The sequence below is a fragment of the Pseudophryne corroboree genome, chromosome 5, assembly GCF_028390025.1.
Source record: "Pseudophryne corroboree isolate aPseCor3 chromosome 5, aPseCor3.hap2, whole genome shotgun sequence".
Lineage (NCBI taxonomy): Eukaryota > Metazoa > Chordata > Amphibia > Anura > Myobatrachidae > Pseudophryne > Pseudophryne corroboree.
Window position 1 is genome coordinate 594,347,492 of NC_086448.1, and position 14,012 is coordinate 594,361,503.

The following is a 14,012-nucleotide window of genomic DNA, read 5'->3' on the forward strand; positions in this document are numbered from 1 at the left end:
CCTCCCTCTCTGAGTCGATAATTATCGAAAGTTCTCCCGGGACTATGACTTCCGGGACTTTTGCTGAAGCAATAATGTTCAGATCCTCCACTAATGCTATGCTTCTTAAGTTCTTTCCTGGGGAAGCGACTTCTAGACCCTTCTTTGGGGCTGCATCTCTCGAGACCCCACTTGGGGATATTACTTCAAAGATCCCTTCTGGGGTTTTGCTTCTCGAGTTCCCCTCAAGAACTATGGTTTTAAAGACCCTATCTAGGGTTGCGCTTTTCAAGTCCCTACCTGGGGTAACAGCTTCTGAGACCCCTTCCGGTATGGACACCTGAACTATAATATTTGATGTCCCTCTATAAGCTAGGGCATCGGGTACCGCTCCAGCACTCTGGGCATTGGGTACCGCTCCAGCACTCTGGGCATCGGGTACTGCTCCAGCACTCTGGGCATCGGGTACCGCTCCAGCACTCTGGGCATCGGGTACCGCTCCAGCACTCTGGGCATCGGGTACCGCTCCAGCACTCTGGGCATAGGGTACCGCTCCAGCACTCTGGGCTACGGGCACCGCTCCAGGACCCTGGGCTACGGGCACCACTCCAGGACCCTGGGCATCGGGCACCACTCCAGGACCCTGGGCATCGGGCACCACTCCAGGACCCTGGGCATCGGGCACCACTCCAGGACCCTGGGCATCGGGCACCACTCCAGGACCCTGGGCATCGGGCACCACTCCAGGAACCTGGGCATCGTGCACCACTCCAGGAACCTGGGCATCGGGCACCACTCCAGGGACTTGCAACTCCGCTTCCACAGGAACCTCAAGAGAGGAGAGAAACATTCTCTTTTGATTCCTGAATCTATAATGGGGCTCCCTTGCCCAAGGACCCCAATTATAGGACAGAGAGTTTTTTTGTGTGGGTTGTGTGACAAGTACCTCTGCCACAGTAGAGACAGGAGTAGGTCTTGTATCATGACTCAACTTGGCCAGAGGGCAAGACTCGTCACCACACTTTGGCTTGCGCAACTCACAGGTCTGCAGATAATGGCCTAAACCCCCACAATATAGGCATAAGTTTAAGTTTCTGCGACGCAGACGCTCCTCTTCTGAGAGCCTGGGCCGCAGAAAACTTTTAAACCTTTTCTCTTCAATTAAACCAGAGGATTCTCTTGTCACCATACTGTGAACAAGAGTCTCTTTAGAGATAGATGTACTCTTAACGACTTCTGGCAAAATGAGCAAGATTTTAGTCAGAAGGTTTTGCAGTTGCTTTAGGGATTGCTGCAAAACTTCTAGTCGCTCTGGTCTCAAAGCACTGAATACAGAGTTCAGGGCTGCGAGAGATGCCTGCAGGGCTTGCATAGTAGACATAGGAGGATTTAAAACTAGACAAGACAAGACAAGGCAAGACAAGGCAAGGCAAGACAAGGCAAGACTAAATTTTGCTAAACAAAACAAGCTTTTTTTTTTTTTTATAAACACCGGACTGGATTCTAAACACCGGACTGGATTCTAAACACCGGACTGGATTCTAAACACCGAATTCTAGACAAGACTGGATTCTAGACTAGACACTGGACTGGGCCAAAAAAGAAAAAAAGTTTTATTTCTTTTTTGTGGTATGGCTGGTGATAATGTTAGGTTCCTGGTGCTCAGAACAAGGGAGATGTTCATGAAGTGAGTCCAGAGCACCAGGACGTAACGCTGGGAAAGGGGAATGGAAAGGGAATAGCCCCTGGCGCCCTAACTCTGTTGTCTCACCCGTGCTATCGGAAATCCCTTGCGAGACTATGGTTTCTTGAGCCCTTGGCAGCCACGTTTGAAGGGCGGATTATGTCTGCCCAACTCCGGTGCCCCCCGGTCTTAATGAGAGACAAAGGGAAATCCGAGGCAGAATGATAACAAGAGGACCTCTAACTAAGCAAACAGGCCAGGGGCTACAAGCTAACTAAAAACCTAAAGTATGTGCGGAGAAACCGCCAAAGGAAAAGAACAACAAAGGAAATGCTGATCACACGCCGACACAATACCTTTGTGTACCGGCGGTGACAGCATAAGCAGAACCCTCTGCAAAACACCAGGGACAGAAACAATAATGGAATACAGCGGCCTAGGCCAACGGACGCGGGAGAGCCGCTACTCACGGAACCGGTACGAATACTGGCAAACGGACAGGAACTTCTAATGCTGCCAACACCGACTCTCAGAACTGGAGGACAGGCAGAATCCCAAACGACAGACCGGTGGACACCAGGAAGCCAGAAGACTTGACCAGGGACAGGCAAAGCCACTGGAACTCAGGGCAGGAACGCCTCACAGCAGGACACGGGATCAGACACAGGAATCGACACAGGGACTGACACAGGAATCGACACAGGGACTGACACTGGAATCAACACAGGGACTGACAGGAACCAGCTCAAACTTCAAGCAGACTGCAAACCAAGGAATATCACCAGCATCTGTGAATTGCAGTCAGCCAGCATATAACAGAGAGGCCTAATTAATAATCCCATGCAGCTGCCCTGTTGCATGATTCCAAACTGACAAGATGCAATTAGCAGCCAGGTGAGGCTGAACACATGGGAACAAGCTGCAATTACATAGACTCACCAGCGGCAGCAGACAAGAGTATTCTAAAACAGAGCAACAGGAAATCCTGGCATGCAAGACAACTTAATAAACATAAAATAGGAATGAACCACTACCTGTGGTTCATAACAGTATCCCCTCCTTAAGGGTGAGCTCCGAGCACCCCATGACACCCACGGGGAACATAAACAGAAGTATAACATGAAATACAGAACAAAACTGCAAAACAGGAATGAGCCACAGCCGTGGCTCATAACACATAGTGATGCCTGGAAGTAAGCCGCACTGCGGTCACTTTAAGAGAGCTTACCCAGCTGCTTAATCACAGTGACGTTTAGCTGGGCAGGGGTGCGGTGGGTGTTCTGTCACAGAACTCTTATGTGATTCTACCCCCTTCCCACTGGTGGCAACATTGGATGGCACCCCCATCACTCAGCACCCCTGGCAAGTGCCATCATGGCCAATGAGTAGATACGTCCCTAGTAGCTATGCATGGCAGTCAGAGTAAGGCACTGGAGAAATGTTCACTGCATACAGTATTGCAATTGCAATCTGTGACATGCTCCCCGAACATTCATGACACGTCTGTGCTCTAGTCACCATCTTCCACAAATGCTTACTGACTATTATTCACTGCACACACTGCAACCAACATCAAAAGACCATCATGGCATATGCATAGTGCCAAAAATATCACTCAACTGCGTACAACATTGACATTACATCCTCTCTGCACAAGTTCTGCGTCTCTCATCCACATGTACTGTATTACTTGTTCCCACTCAAATTTACAGGACTTTATCGGGATTCACCCACTCTGTGGAATACCCTCCCATGCACAATAAGACTCACCTCTAGTCTCCAAACCTTTAAAAATTCCCTGAAACCTCACCTCTTCAGACAAGCCTATCAAATTCCAGACCCACCCATATAACCTTCAATGCTTCCCTATCTAATTTCATCCTCTCTGTACAGTACACATAACCTCACATATTTTGTCTTTCTTTACTCTCACACCCTCCTGAGCTTTGGCCAACATTGCTGGGTGATCATATCATACAACTCATTAAGAATCTTTGCAATCTGGTGGACCATTATGCGATAGGTAGCATCTATCCTTGTATATCAATGCCTATTTCCCTATAGATTGTAAGCTTTCGAGCAGGGCCTTCCTACCTCTATGTCTGTCTGTTTGTGCCCAATTTGTTCTGTTACTGTTGTTCTAATTGTATAGTGCAACGGAATATGCTGTGCTATATAAGAAACTGTTAATAAATAAATAAATAATAAATCTATGAATCAGGCCTTCAGTACTGCACCACTCTGCAGATCAAGGTGAACCTGTGCACCAGCTGCACACTTTGTTTTGTGCCAGACTGCCTTGTTTGGTGTACCATGGACTAAACCATAACTTTAAAATGCCAAGCATCCTGCCAGAATCTTTTTTTCAACTTATTTATCTTATTTGCATCACTAATGTAACAAAAGAACAATGAAAGTGTACATTGACTACTAGTGCTGCTCTTTCATGAACTTCTGTGTGCAAATCTGGATAAAACCTGAGTAAACAATTCAGAATTCCAATACAAGCATCCATACCCATGTCTCGTGTCACTTATCCTAATGCGTAATTGTGTTGTATTCTCCAGACTCTCATATATGGAGATGTTTAAGACCCTTAATATTATTTCACTGTATGTCATTTGCATTCAGCCTAAAGTCACATATTACTGTGAAAGTCACATTTTTCTGTTTATGCCGAGGATTCATTCCATTTCACTAGAATTCACTAGAACCTAGTACTGATTATGCCTACTGTGTGTTATAAAAAATACCGAACTGACAATGCTATGTATTGACTGTGTTTTTTTTACAGCTTTGTAGCTAATAGAGCCACTGACAGTCACAACATTCATTATACTATAAGTCAAAGACTGTATAGACAGATGTTTTCTCCTGACACAATCAAATAAAGAACAAGTGTCAGAGCAACTGTAAACATCTTTACTAAGGATATTGACAAGTTTAATTTGTTGATACTTGGTAATTGGCTTTTTATATTCAATGTAATGTTATTAATCGATTTCTCTAATGAGACAATCATTTCTTGAGATTGATTTGAAGTTCTAGCATGAATTAGCCAAAATTTTGGAGTTTAGGGATTCATTTACAAATTAATTCACCCACAAATCAGCTGAATTTCAGAATCATCTGACTTGATCTACTGTACATATCTATTGTCAAGTCAGACCTGTACAATCAACCACTGCCTTCTACTAGTTCAATAAAAATAAGAAAGAAATATTTTTTTTCATTGAAAATTTTATACAAATTAAACATTTGACTTTCAGAAATATTTTGGTAAAAGTAAAAAAGATTTTTGTCTAAAACTAGACTTTTTTTTACAACAAAAGTGGCTGTTTTTTAGAAAATTAAATAGGATGCATCCTTTATGCAACCCTTACAAAATACCAGTTTGAAAACTAACACATAACAGTTAAAAAATATTAAACACAAAATTTAAAATGTTATCTAGATATAGCTCTTACGAATTTAATGTGAGCATGTAATATAAATTTGTTTCTACAAATATAGGTAAGTTATTTACAAATAATGCAATGTTATATGTGAGATTAAATATCTTATCATCTTACCTGTCTTTGGCTCCACAGAAAAATATGGTTGACCTTGAAGAATGCTATAGACAACTCGGGCGCTATTTCCATAAGTGGGATCATCTGCATCTGTTGCTTTTACTTGCAGCACTGATGTTCCTTAATAAAATGGTATTGGCTTTCAGTTAAGCAGATTTCAACCTATAGCAGTACATTGTAAAACATTTATAATATTGTAATTCTAGAAAAATTACTATGGCAGAAATGTACAAATTAATTTCAAATATGCTCTGTATATATAAACAAAGGCTTTCAAAATCTGATTCATTTCAAAATATTTACAAAAATGACTTCAAACATAAGACAGATATAATTGATACCATGGTAGTTGAATAATTGAAAACATTACTTTCATTAAAGGGACATGAAATATTTGTCTAAAAAACTAGTTCCCATCAGTCACTCAATACCAGCATCTATTTGTGCATTGGATAAACAGTCAAGAGAATGCATCCTCTTAGGGGGGTATTCAATTAGCTCCTACAATTGTGGAGCTATGAAATTCAACCCCCTGCGTGTTCAACTGCGGGCAATTTTTCACCTGTTTTTAAGGCATTTTCGCCAATGCCTTTTCACTTCTTTTTTTAGTGAAAAGGTATTGGCGAAAAATGCCTCAAAATCTGCAAAAACTGCCCGCATTTTTGCCGGTGTAGGTGCAAAAACACATGGATTCACCAATCCACATGTTTTTTGCTCTGATGAATTTTTTGCATTGGAACCCCATTTGCCCTAAACAATAGCGAAAAGTGCCAGTTCTTTGCCTAGATGAAAAAACGTCCCTAATTGAACACCCCCCTTAGTCTGTTAATTCCCTTATTACTGTTTATGGAACTAAGGGCCTGATTCGTGTTTGTACGTTAAGTAAAAGAGCAAGCAACTGGGCAAAATCACGTTGCACTGCAGGTGGGGCAGATGTAACATGCTAAGAGATTTAGATATGAGAGGGGTGTATTCAAACTGAATTGCAGTGTAAAAACTAAAATCTGTCTAACATTTGTGGGCTGCATACAAAAACATGATCCTGTTCAGCATCAGTCGCAGTTTCTGCAATCTTAGCTGAAACTGCGACTGAAAAATCTCAGCTGGGGTCTGCCCAATGCAGGGCATGGCCGACCGGCATGAGAAGGTCTGCCCTGACAGGTGATCGCAATCTAAGTGCGAACGCACAGCAATAAGTTTGACATCGCATTCCTGCCTGCGAATCCTCGCTGTGAAGTGAGGCGCACTGCTGCCATATTTTTATCATTACGGATGCATGTAATGTCAGACTGCAGCACTGAAACTGGCACCGATCCACCCCTGTTTTAACCATCCTGCCCCCGCAGCACCATGGCCCCACGCTGCGAATACCTCTGCCTGTAAATCAGGCAGAGGCGTTTACATCAATGAGATGCAATTAGATTGGGCCCTGTGCATGCGCACTACATGGAAAACTGGCATAATGCGAGTGAATTGCGGTTGCAATGTGACCTGAATGAGGCCCACAGCCTGTATTTACCCTGCACAGAAAAAAATATGTATTTGCTCTCCTTGCATGGAAACATGGTTTGTTCCAGACACAGTTATTTGCATTTTTTTTTTTTTTTGCTTTACTGTACTTACTGTACAAACATGAATCAGGCCCTAAGTCATATGAAGTCGCTAGTTTTAGTTTCACTTTCAAGAAAACAACATACAGTAGATGTAATATACACAATGTACAGTATGTCACTAAAATACCTAAATGTTCATTTTAATTGCTTTTTTGTATGCTCTCAAGTCAATAAAATTATGAAAATAAACAACTCTTTGGCAAAAAAAAAACATTATGCAACATTTCCAGTTTCTATTTGTACAGTAATATATTACTAATACCTCTGATATGAAAAATATTTATAAATTCACGGATTTGATTTTAACAGCAAGTAGTATTGGTGTACGGTTAAACTTCTGCATATAGCTTTAAAGCAAACTGGATAATTTCAGCTACAAACCACACTTTGAGGACTGTCATCTTTTCTATAAAATTTACAAAATATATAATATAAAATAATACTTTGACAAACAGCCCTGAAATGTTTAACAAAATACAGTGGCATGAAAAGGTTTTTGCCCCTTTCCTGATTTCTTCTCTTTTTGCATATTTGTCGTACCTACAGTATTTGTTTCAGATCTTCAAACCAAACTGAATAATATGACTGACTACATGAGTACACACAAAATACAGGGTTTTATTCATCATTTTATTTATTGAAGGAAAAGTGTTAAACCTATATCAGGTATGTAAAAAAGTAATTGCCCCCCTATACCAAATAACTGGTTTTGCCCTCTTCAGCAGCGACTATTGTTACCAAACACTTTCAATAACTATCAGTCTTTCACATAATGGTGGAGGAATTTCGTCCCACTCTTCTTTCAGAATGACTTTATTTCAGCCAAACCAGAGGAGTTTTCAAGCACCTAAAATGGATTCAAGTGAGGACTTTCACTGGGCCATCATTTTGTTTCTTTTGAGCCATTCAGAGTTGAACTTGCTCTTGTACTACAAATTGTTGTCTTATGGCAAGCTGTCTAGGTCATAAAATCAGTAAAGCATCACTACATCATCACTCTACTACCACAATGTTTGACTGTTGGCATAATGTTCTTATTGTGGAATGCTGTTTTAGCTTCATACCAGATGTAACAAGACCCATGTCTTCCATAAAGTTCAATTTTTAGCTCGTCAGTCCATAAAAGTTAGCACAAAAGTTTTGGGAGTTGTCAATGTGTTTATTTGCAAATGTGAAACAACCCTCCATGTTCCTTTCGGTTATGGATCAATAGATCTAAATGATCAACAGTCATTAGCTCAACACCAATTGGTCAACATGCATATGGTCAACATGGCCAAAAGTTCGAGAGCAACAAAAGGTTGACATGAAAAAGTTAGACAATGTAAAAGGTTGACATGTACAAAAGGTCAACAAGACCATGGTTGACACACAAATTGAGATTGATATATAGTTGTGATATTTAGTCTACCTCAGACATAATTCTGTGCACAAGAAGCAGCACTGAATATATATGCTAGTCTGTTGTACAAAATTGTATACTGTGATATTACTATTTTTTATTATAGAGGAGCTTTTATATAAAAAATTCTTATTTTTTGATGTTTTTTATGTGATGCTGGCTGGTATCAATAATGTATCTGTATGTTGATTACTTATTGATGAATTAAATTGTACATCGGATTGAAGAGCACATTCTTGTTTTTTTATTTTATTTTTTCTTTGACACACAAATAGTTGACACCCTTTTTTTGGGGGGGGGGTTACATTTTAATTAGTTCTCATCTGTGACCTCCATTGTTGAAACGTGTTCCCTCGTGGGCTTGCTATTCTTGCCACATTTTGGGCATGTTGACTTGCTTCACTTGCCACAAGGTTACTATAGATTATAATTTCTGACATGGATTGTCAATGAAGAAAAAGCTGAAAAAACATGAAAAACCCCAAAAAAACGTGTTGACCATCCGTGTCTAAACAATTATCATGTCGACCATTTGACCCTGTTGACCTTAAGCACTGTCTACCTTTTACCTGTCAACCTTTTGACCATGTTGACCTTTTGTACCTATTGACCTAGTGCATGCTGACCATATGGTGTCGACCTATTGATTGTCTGTCTAGACACAGCCAACCTATAGTCCAGATTGTGTTCCTTTTGGTAAGCATGGGTTTTTAATTTGCAACTCTCTAATGTTTACCATATTTCCACAGTATCTTTCTTATGGTGGAATCATAAATGCTGTCATTAACTGAGGTGGGTGAGACCTATAGTTCCTAAGATATTCATCTGGGGTCTTTTGTGACTTCCTGAAAGAATGTTTTTATGCTGGTCTCTGTAGGGAAGATTTACCACCATTTAAAGTTTTCTCTATTTTGAGATAATATCTCTCACAGTGGTTTGCTGAAGTCCCAGAGCATTAGAAATAGCTTTGTAATGCTTTTCAGGCTGATAGGTTTCAACAACTTTCTTTCCCATCTCTTCTGGAATTTCTTTTGATCATGGAATACTGTGCTGTTGAGACCTTGCAACCAACTTCATATTGCTGAAAAGGTTCTCTTTTAATGTTTAGAGTCCACTGGGCTGGTAATAATAAAGACTAATTGTATGTAGTCTGATTAAACCCAATTCAATTAAGTTTGGTTCATTGGTTGGATGAGTAACTTAAGGGACAATTACTATTTCACAAAGGGCCAGTTGGTGTTGGATATCCTTTCTCTCTCAATAAACAAAATGATCATTTAAAACTGAATTTTGCATTTACTTAGGTTGTCTTTACGTTATATTATATTTTGTTTGAATATATTTTTTCTTAAACAATTAAGTGTGACAAATTAGCAAAAATCAGGAAAGAGGCAAAAACTATTTCACACCACTATAAACATAACAATTGGCTGCAGTGGTTGGAACTTTCTAAACACAAAATATCTCCCCAAGGTGAGCTTTGATGTGAGCAATCTACTCATTAATTACTGTTTAAATCTGATGTTGCGCTGCTTTGGAACTACTTAATCGTTCCTGTGGTAAATAACGCTCTGCACAATTAATTGGACCTTGGGGCACCCTGAACATTATACATTGGAGTCACCATTATAGTTAACCCTTTTACCACCATACGGGTAATATCATGCACTCCAGACATTGTCCATTTACACCCTGATAGTATGGGAGTCCAGGATGCTTAAAAATATGAATGCCAGAATTGTTACCATAATTTATATGTTTTTACAGCATGTATATGGTTTTTATTCTTATATATGTATCTTAATAAATGTATTTTAATTGAGAAACGGTCAAATACAGTAGCTCTATTATATTTAATCTCTATCTAAATGTGCATTTAGCAGCACTCTCTGTTCTTTTTCCCTATTGATAAACATAATAACTGGTTGTAGGAATTGGAGCTTTCTAAAGAAAAAAATATCTCCCAAATGTTAGCTTCGATGTGAGCAATCTACTAATGAATTAATATTTAAATCTGATGTGCTTTCTGTTCAAGCACTGGGTTAATCACTGGCAATGACAGGAGTGGGGACAGTATTTGATTAGTTGTAAGTTAATAAAAAAAGTTTTTCTTGCCATTGCAATGAGGAAAGGTTGGAATAGGATTTTGTTTCACTTATTGTCAATACTTGAAAATGGATTAAAATGAATGGATTGAAAAAAAAAACATTAAGATAGACACAGACAGACAGATAGATAGATAGATAGAGAGATGGATAGATAGATAGATAGATAGATAGATAGATAGATAGATAGATAGATAGATAGATAGATAGATAGATCGATAGATAACACATAATACATTTACATTTAATAATAAAATCCTTTATGGTATAAAAATGTTTTATTTTCTTACCAACAGGTGACATTTCTGGAATACCAGCAGTATAAGGTCCATCCAGAAATTTTGGCTCATTGTCATTTATATCTTGTACTTTAATGACAAACTCAGATTCAGGTTCAACTGGTTTATTTGTTTGTCTGTCAATAGCTTGTGCTCGCAATGTGTAGTAGGCTTGTTCCTCACGATCCAGCCTTTTTGAAGCATGAATGTCCCCAGTATTTTCATCAATATTGAAAATGGAACCAGCCCCTTCCCCTGTCAAGACATACTTGACGACACTTTCTCCTGTGTCCACATCAGAGTGAAGCTGTTAAAAAAATTGACAAGAGTTGATGTTAAGTTAAAAGGCTGTCATTATTCTAAAAACAATCTTCAAAAGTTTCTTGTTCTCTGTAAAATATGAGGAAGAATTGTCAATTGCTTTTGGAAGCAAACTGATTTTTATATCTCTTGGTAAACAATATGAACTCACTACTCATTTCATACTGTTCTCAAAAGCACATTCATACTTTAGAGTTTGAAGCATTGTAGTATAGAATGTGTAGAAAAATATGACTTGTAAATACTTTACAATTTATTTCCTATGGTGACATTTTTGAAAAAAAAAACAGCATATGAAATACAGTCATTTATTTTTTCTTAAATAAACTGCAACTGGTACAAGACATCACACAGTTTTCCTTGCATACTAAATAAATCTTTATTTTGTCTGTATAACCTGTGTAAGATAATCATTTGCAACTCAGTGGGAACTGGACTTGTTACTATGGCGGTCATTCCGAGTTGATAGCTCGCTAGCTGTTTTTAGTAGCCATGCAAACGCTATGCTGCCACCCACTGGGAGTGTATTTTAGCTTAGCAGAAGTGCGAACGAACGGAGCGGTGGCAAAGTTTTTTTGTGCAGTTTCTGAGTAGCTCAAAACCTACTGAGCGCTTGCGATCACTTCAGACTATTCAGTTCCTGTTTTGACATCACAAACACGCCCTGCGTTCGCCCAGCCACACCTGTGTTTTTCGTGGCACGCCTGCATTTTACGAACACTCCCTGAAAACGGTCAGTTAACACCCAGAAACGCCCAATTCATGTCTATCACTCTGCGGTCAGCAGTGCGACTGAAAAGCTTCGCTAGACCCTGTGTAAAACTACATCATCCATTGTAATAGTACGTCGTGCATGTGCTTTGCACTGCATACGCATACGCAGAAGTGCCGTTTTTTTGCCTCATCGCTGCACAGCGAACGAATGCAGCTAGCGATCAACTCGGAATGACCCCCTATACACCAAAGGGATCAGTTTATCAATGGAAAAATGTGAAGTATATATTTGTTTAGATGTAAACTATTTGAGGATGGATACATTATTACAAAGAAAACAAAATAGAAAACATGCTGTTATGTTCTGTACTAATAAATATAAAGTAATTGCTTCCAATCAATGTTACAAATATAAAATGTCAAGTCAATATTTTTCTTTTTGTTGTATTGATTTGGAATAACTGTGCATGCAGACAAAAAGTATATCAAAAGAGCTTTGAACAGCTGTTAGATTGCCCACATATGGGTCAATCCTGCAACTCAACACGAGAATCACATAACAAGGTCATATTTCAGTCCAGATTTTTTTATGGTATTAGCCAAATTGGACATATTCCATCCATTCGTTTCAAAAGCCAAGTGAAATTACTACTGACTTCACTCTGGCCTGGTAGTGGTATTGAAAAAATGACTTCACACACATGCTGATGGCTGTAATTTTTTTGGCTGCATTAACCACGTACCTTGAAGTGATCCTGCCCATTTTAAAATATATATTATATATTCATGTTGTCCAATATTTGCTGCAATACTGTAGTGTGTGGCTAGATGTACAGTAGATCACCTAGAGCAGTTTTTTTTGCTGGGCTTAGTTTCTCAGTAATGTAAAGTTACATGCCAAACAGAAGGAAAATGCTATATTGATAACAGCTGCAGATCCACTAAATAATATAATTTATTTTGACAACACTATTGTCAGAATTGAAAATTATATATATTCCCCACAGAAATATTGTTATATATTCCCCACAGAACACCTTATTAAAGCATGTAGTAAATATACAATATATACACTTCTTCAATTGCTGTTGATAGTACCCCTTTATATTTGTGATGATAAATAGGCTGGTACATATTATAAAAGAATAGCCAGGGTACAAGTAGATCTCAAAGTAAATCTATTGAATCACCCAATACAATTCAAGATGAATCAGCATCAATTTGTGGAGTTTCATAATGAATTTTAACAATTTAAGTGAAAGGATGATGTTCTTGATGTAATGCATGCAAATGTTCATTTTTGCTTAAGAATTGCTAGTCAATTTTCAAAGTAAAAATATTTGCAGAAATTTAAAAATACAACTCTAAGAATTCTAGATCAGTAACCATGTCATCTAGAGCCATGATGCTTGTTCATTAGCAGTGTCAGATTGGAGCATGAAAGTCCCTCTGGGGGGCCATTCTTTTTAGGGGTATGGCCAATCTCCAGAGGGGTGTGTGGCCAGCTGTAACAGAGGCTTGGCTAACCATTAGAGAGTGCATGATGTGGGCCCCTATATACTGTATATATATAGGCATGTAGAAGTGGCACTCTGGGAGCTGTAGCAATGCTGGGGTGCCTTCCCAAATGAGAATGTATACTGTACCAATATCCTTTCAACCAAGGAAAGGCGGCACTCATCCGGTCTTGAAGTGAAATCAAATGGTGTTGTTTATTCACAATGTTTCAAAGCTAACAAGCCTTTTCATCAGGTGCATCTGATGAAAAGGCTTGTTAGCTTTGAAACGTTGTGAATAAACAGCACCATTTCATTTCACTCCAAGGCCGGATGAGTGCTGCCTTTCCTTTGTTATAAGGATATTGGTACAGTATATATATATATATATATATATATATATACTGTTGTAAATACTGCTAAAGCATGCATGCACAGTCTGTACCCTGATTACTGGAGGAGGAGATGGACCCACTGTTGGGGTTTTCTCTGTTCCCCTGGGTGCCAAGCTAAACCTGTTCGCTAGCATATAAAGTGGTTAGAGAACTATTGTAGAACTTGCAGAATCTGTTTTGTGTGAAAGCTACATTGCCAAAATATTATTGTTATTATTAAGAATGCACAGGACCCTTTTTTTTCTGATAAAAAATAAAAATCAGTTATCATTTAAAACAACAGCTTTTAGTTATTTGAGAAAATACAACGATTGCTGTTCTGCCTCATGGTAATCGTCTATCCATCTCATCACCAGTTATTATCTACAGAACCAATGTCCTAATAAATATTTTAAGAGGTTAATGACAATATTATGGCATACTGAATCCATAATAGAATAATTAAGGCCTTTT

General features: G+C 39.0%; 1 protein-coding gene across 2 annotated transcripts in view; it reads right to left on the reverse strand.

The window, feature by feature from the left end:
- Positions 1-14,012, reverse strand: part of CDH7 (cadherin 7) — a 382,946-nt gene that overhangs the window by 95,792 nt on the left and 273,142 nt on the right. For both annotated transcript variants that reach the window (XM_063923399.1, XM_063923400.1), the window contains exons 3-4: positions 10,646-10,940; positions 5,236-5,355 (exon numbers count right to left, since the gene is read on the reverse strand). In XM_063923399.1, coding sequence (XP_063779469.1) covers positions 5,236-5,355; positions 10,646-10,940 — 415 coding nt within the window. The remainder of the gene's footprint in view (positions 1-5,235; positions 5,356-10,645; positions 10,941-14,012) is intronic.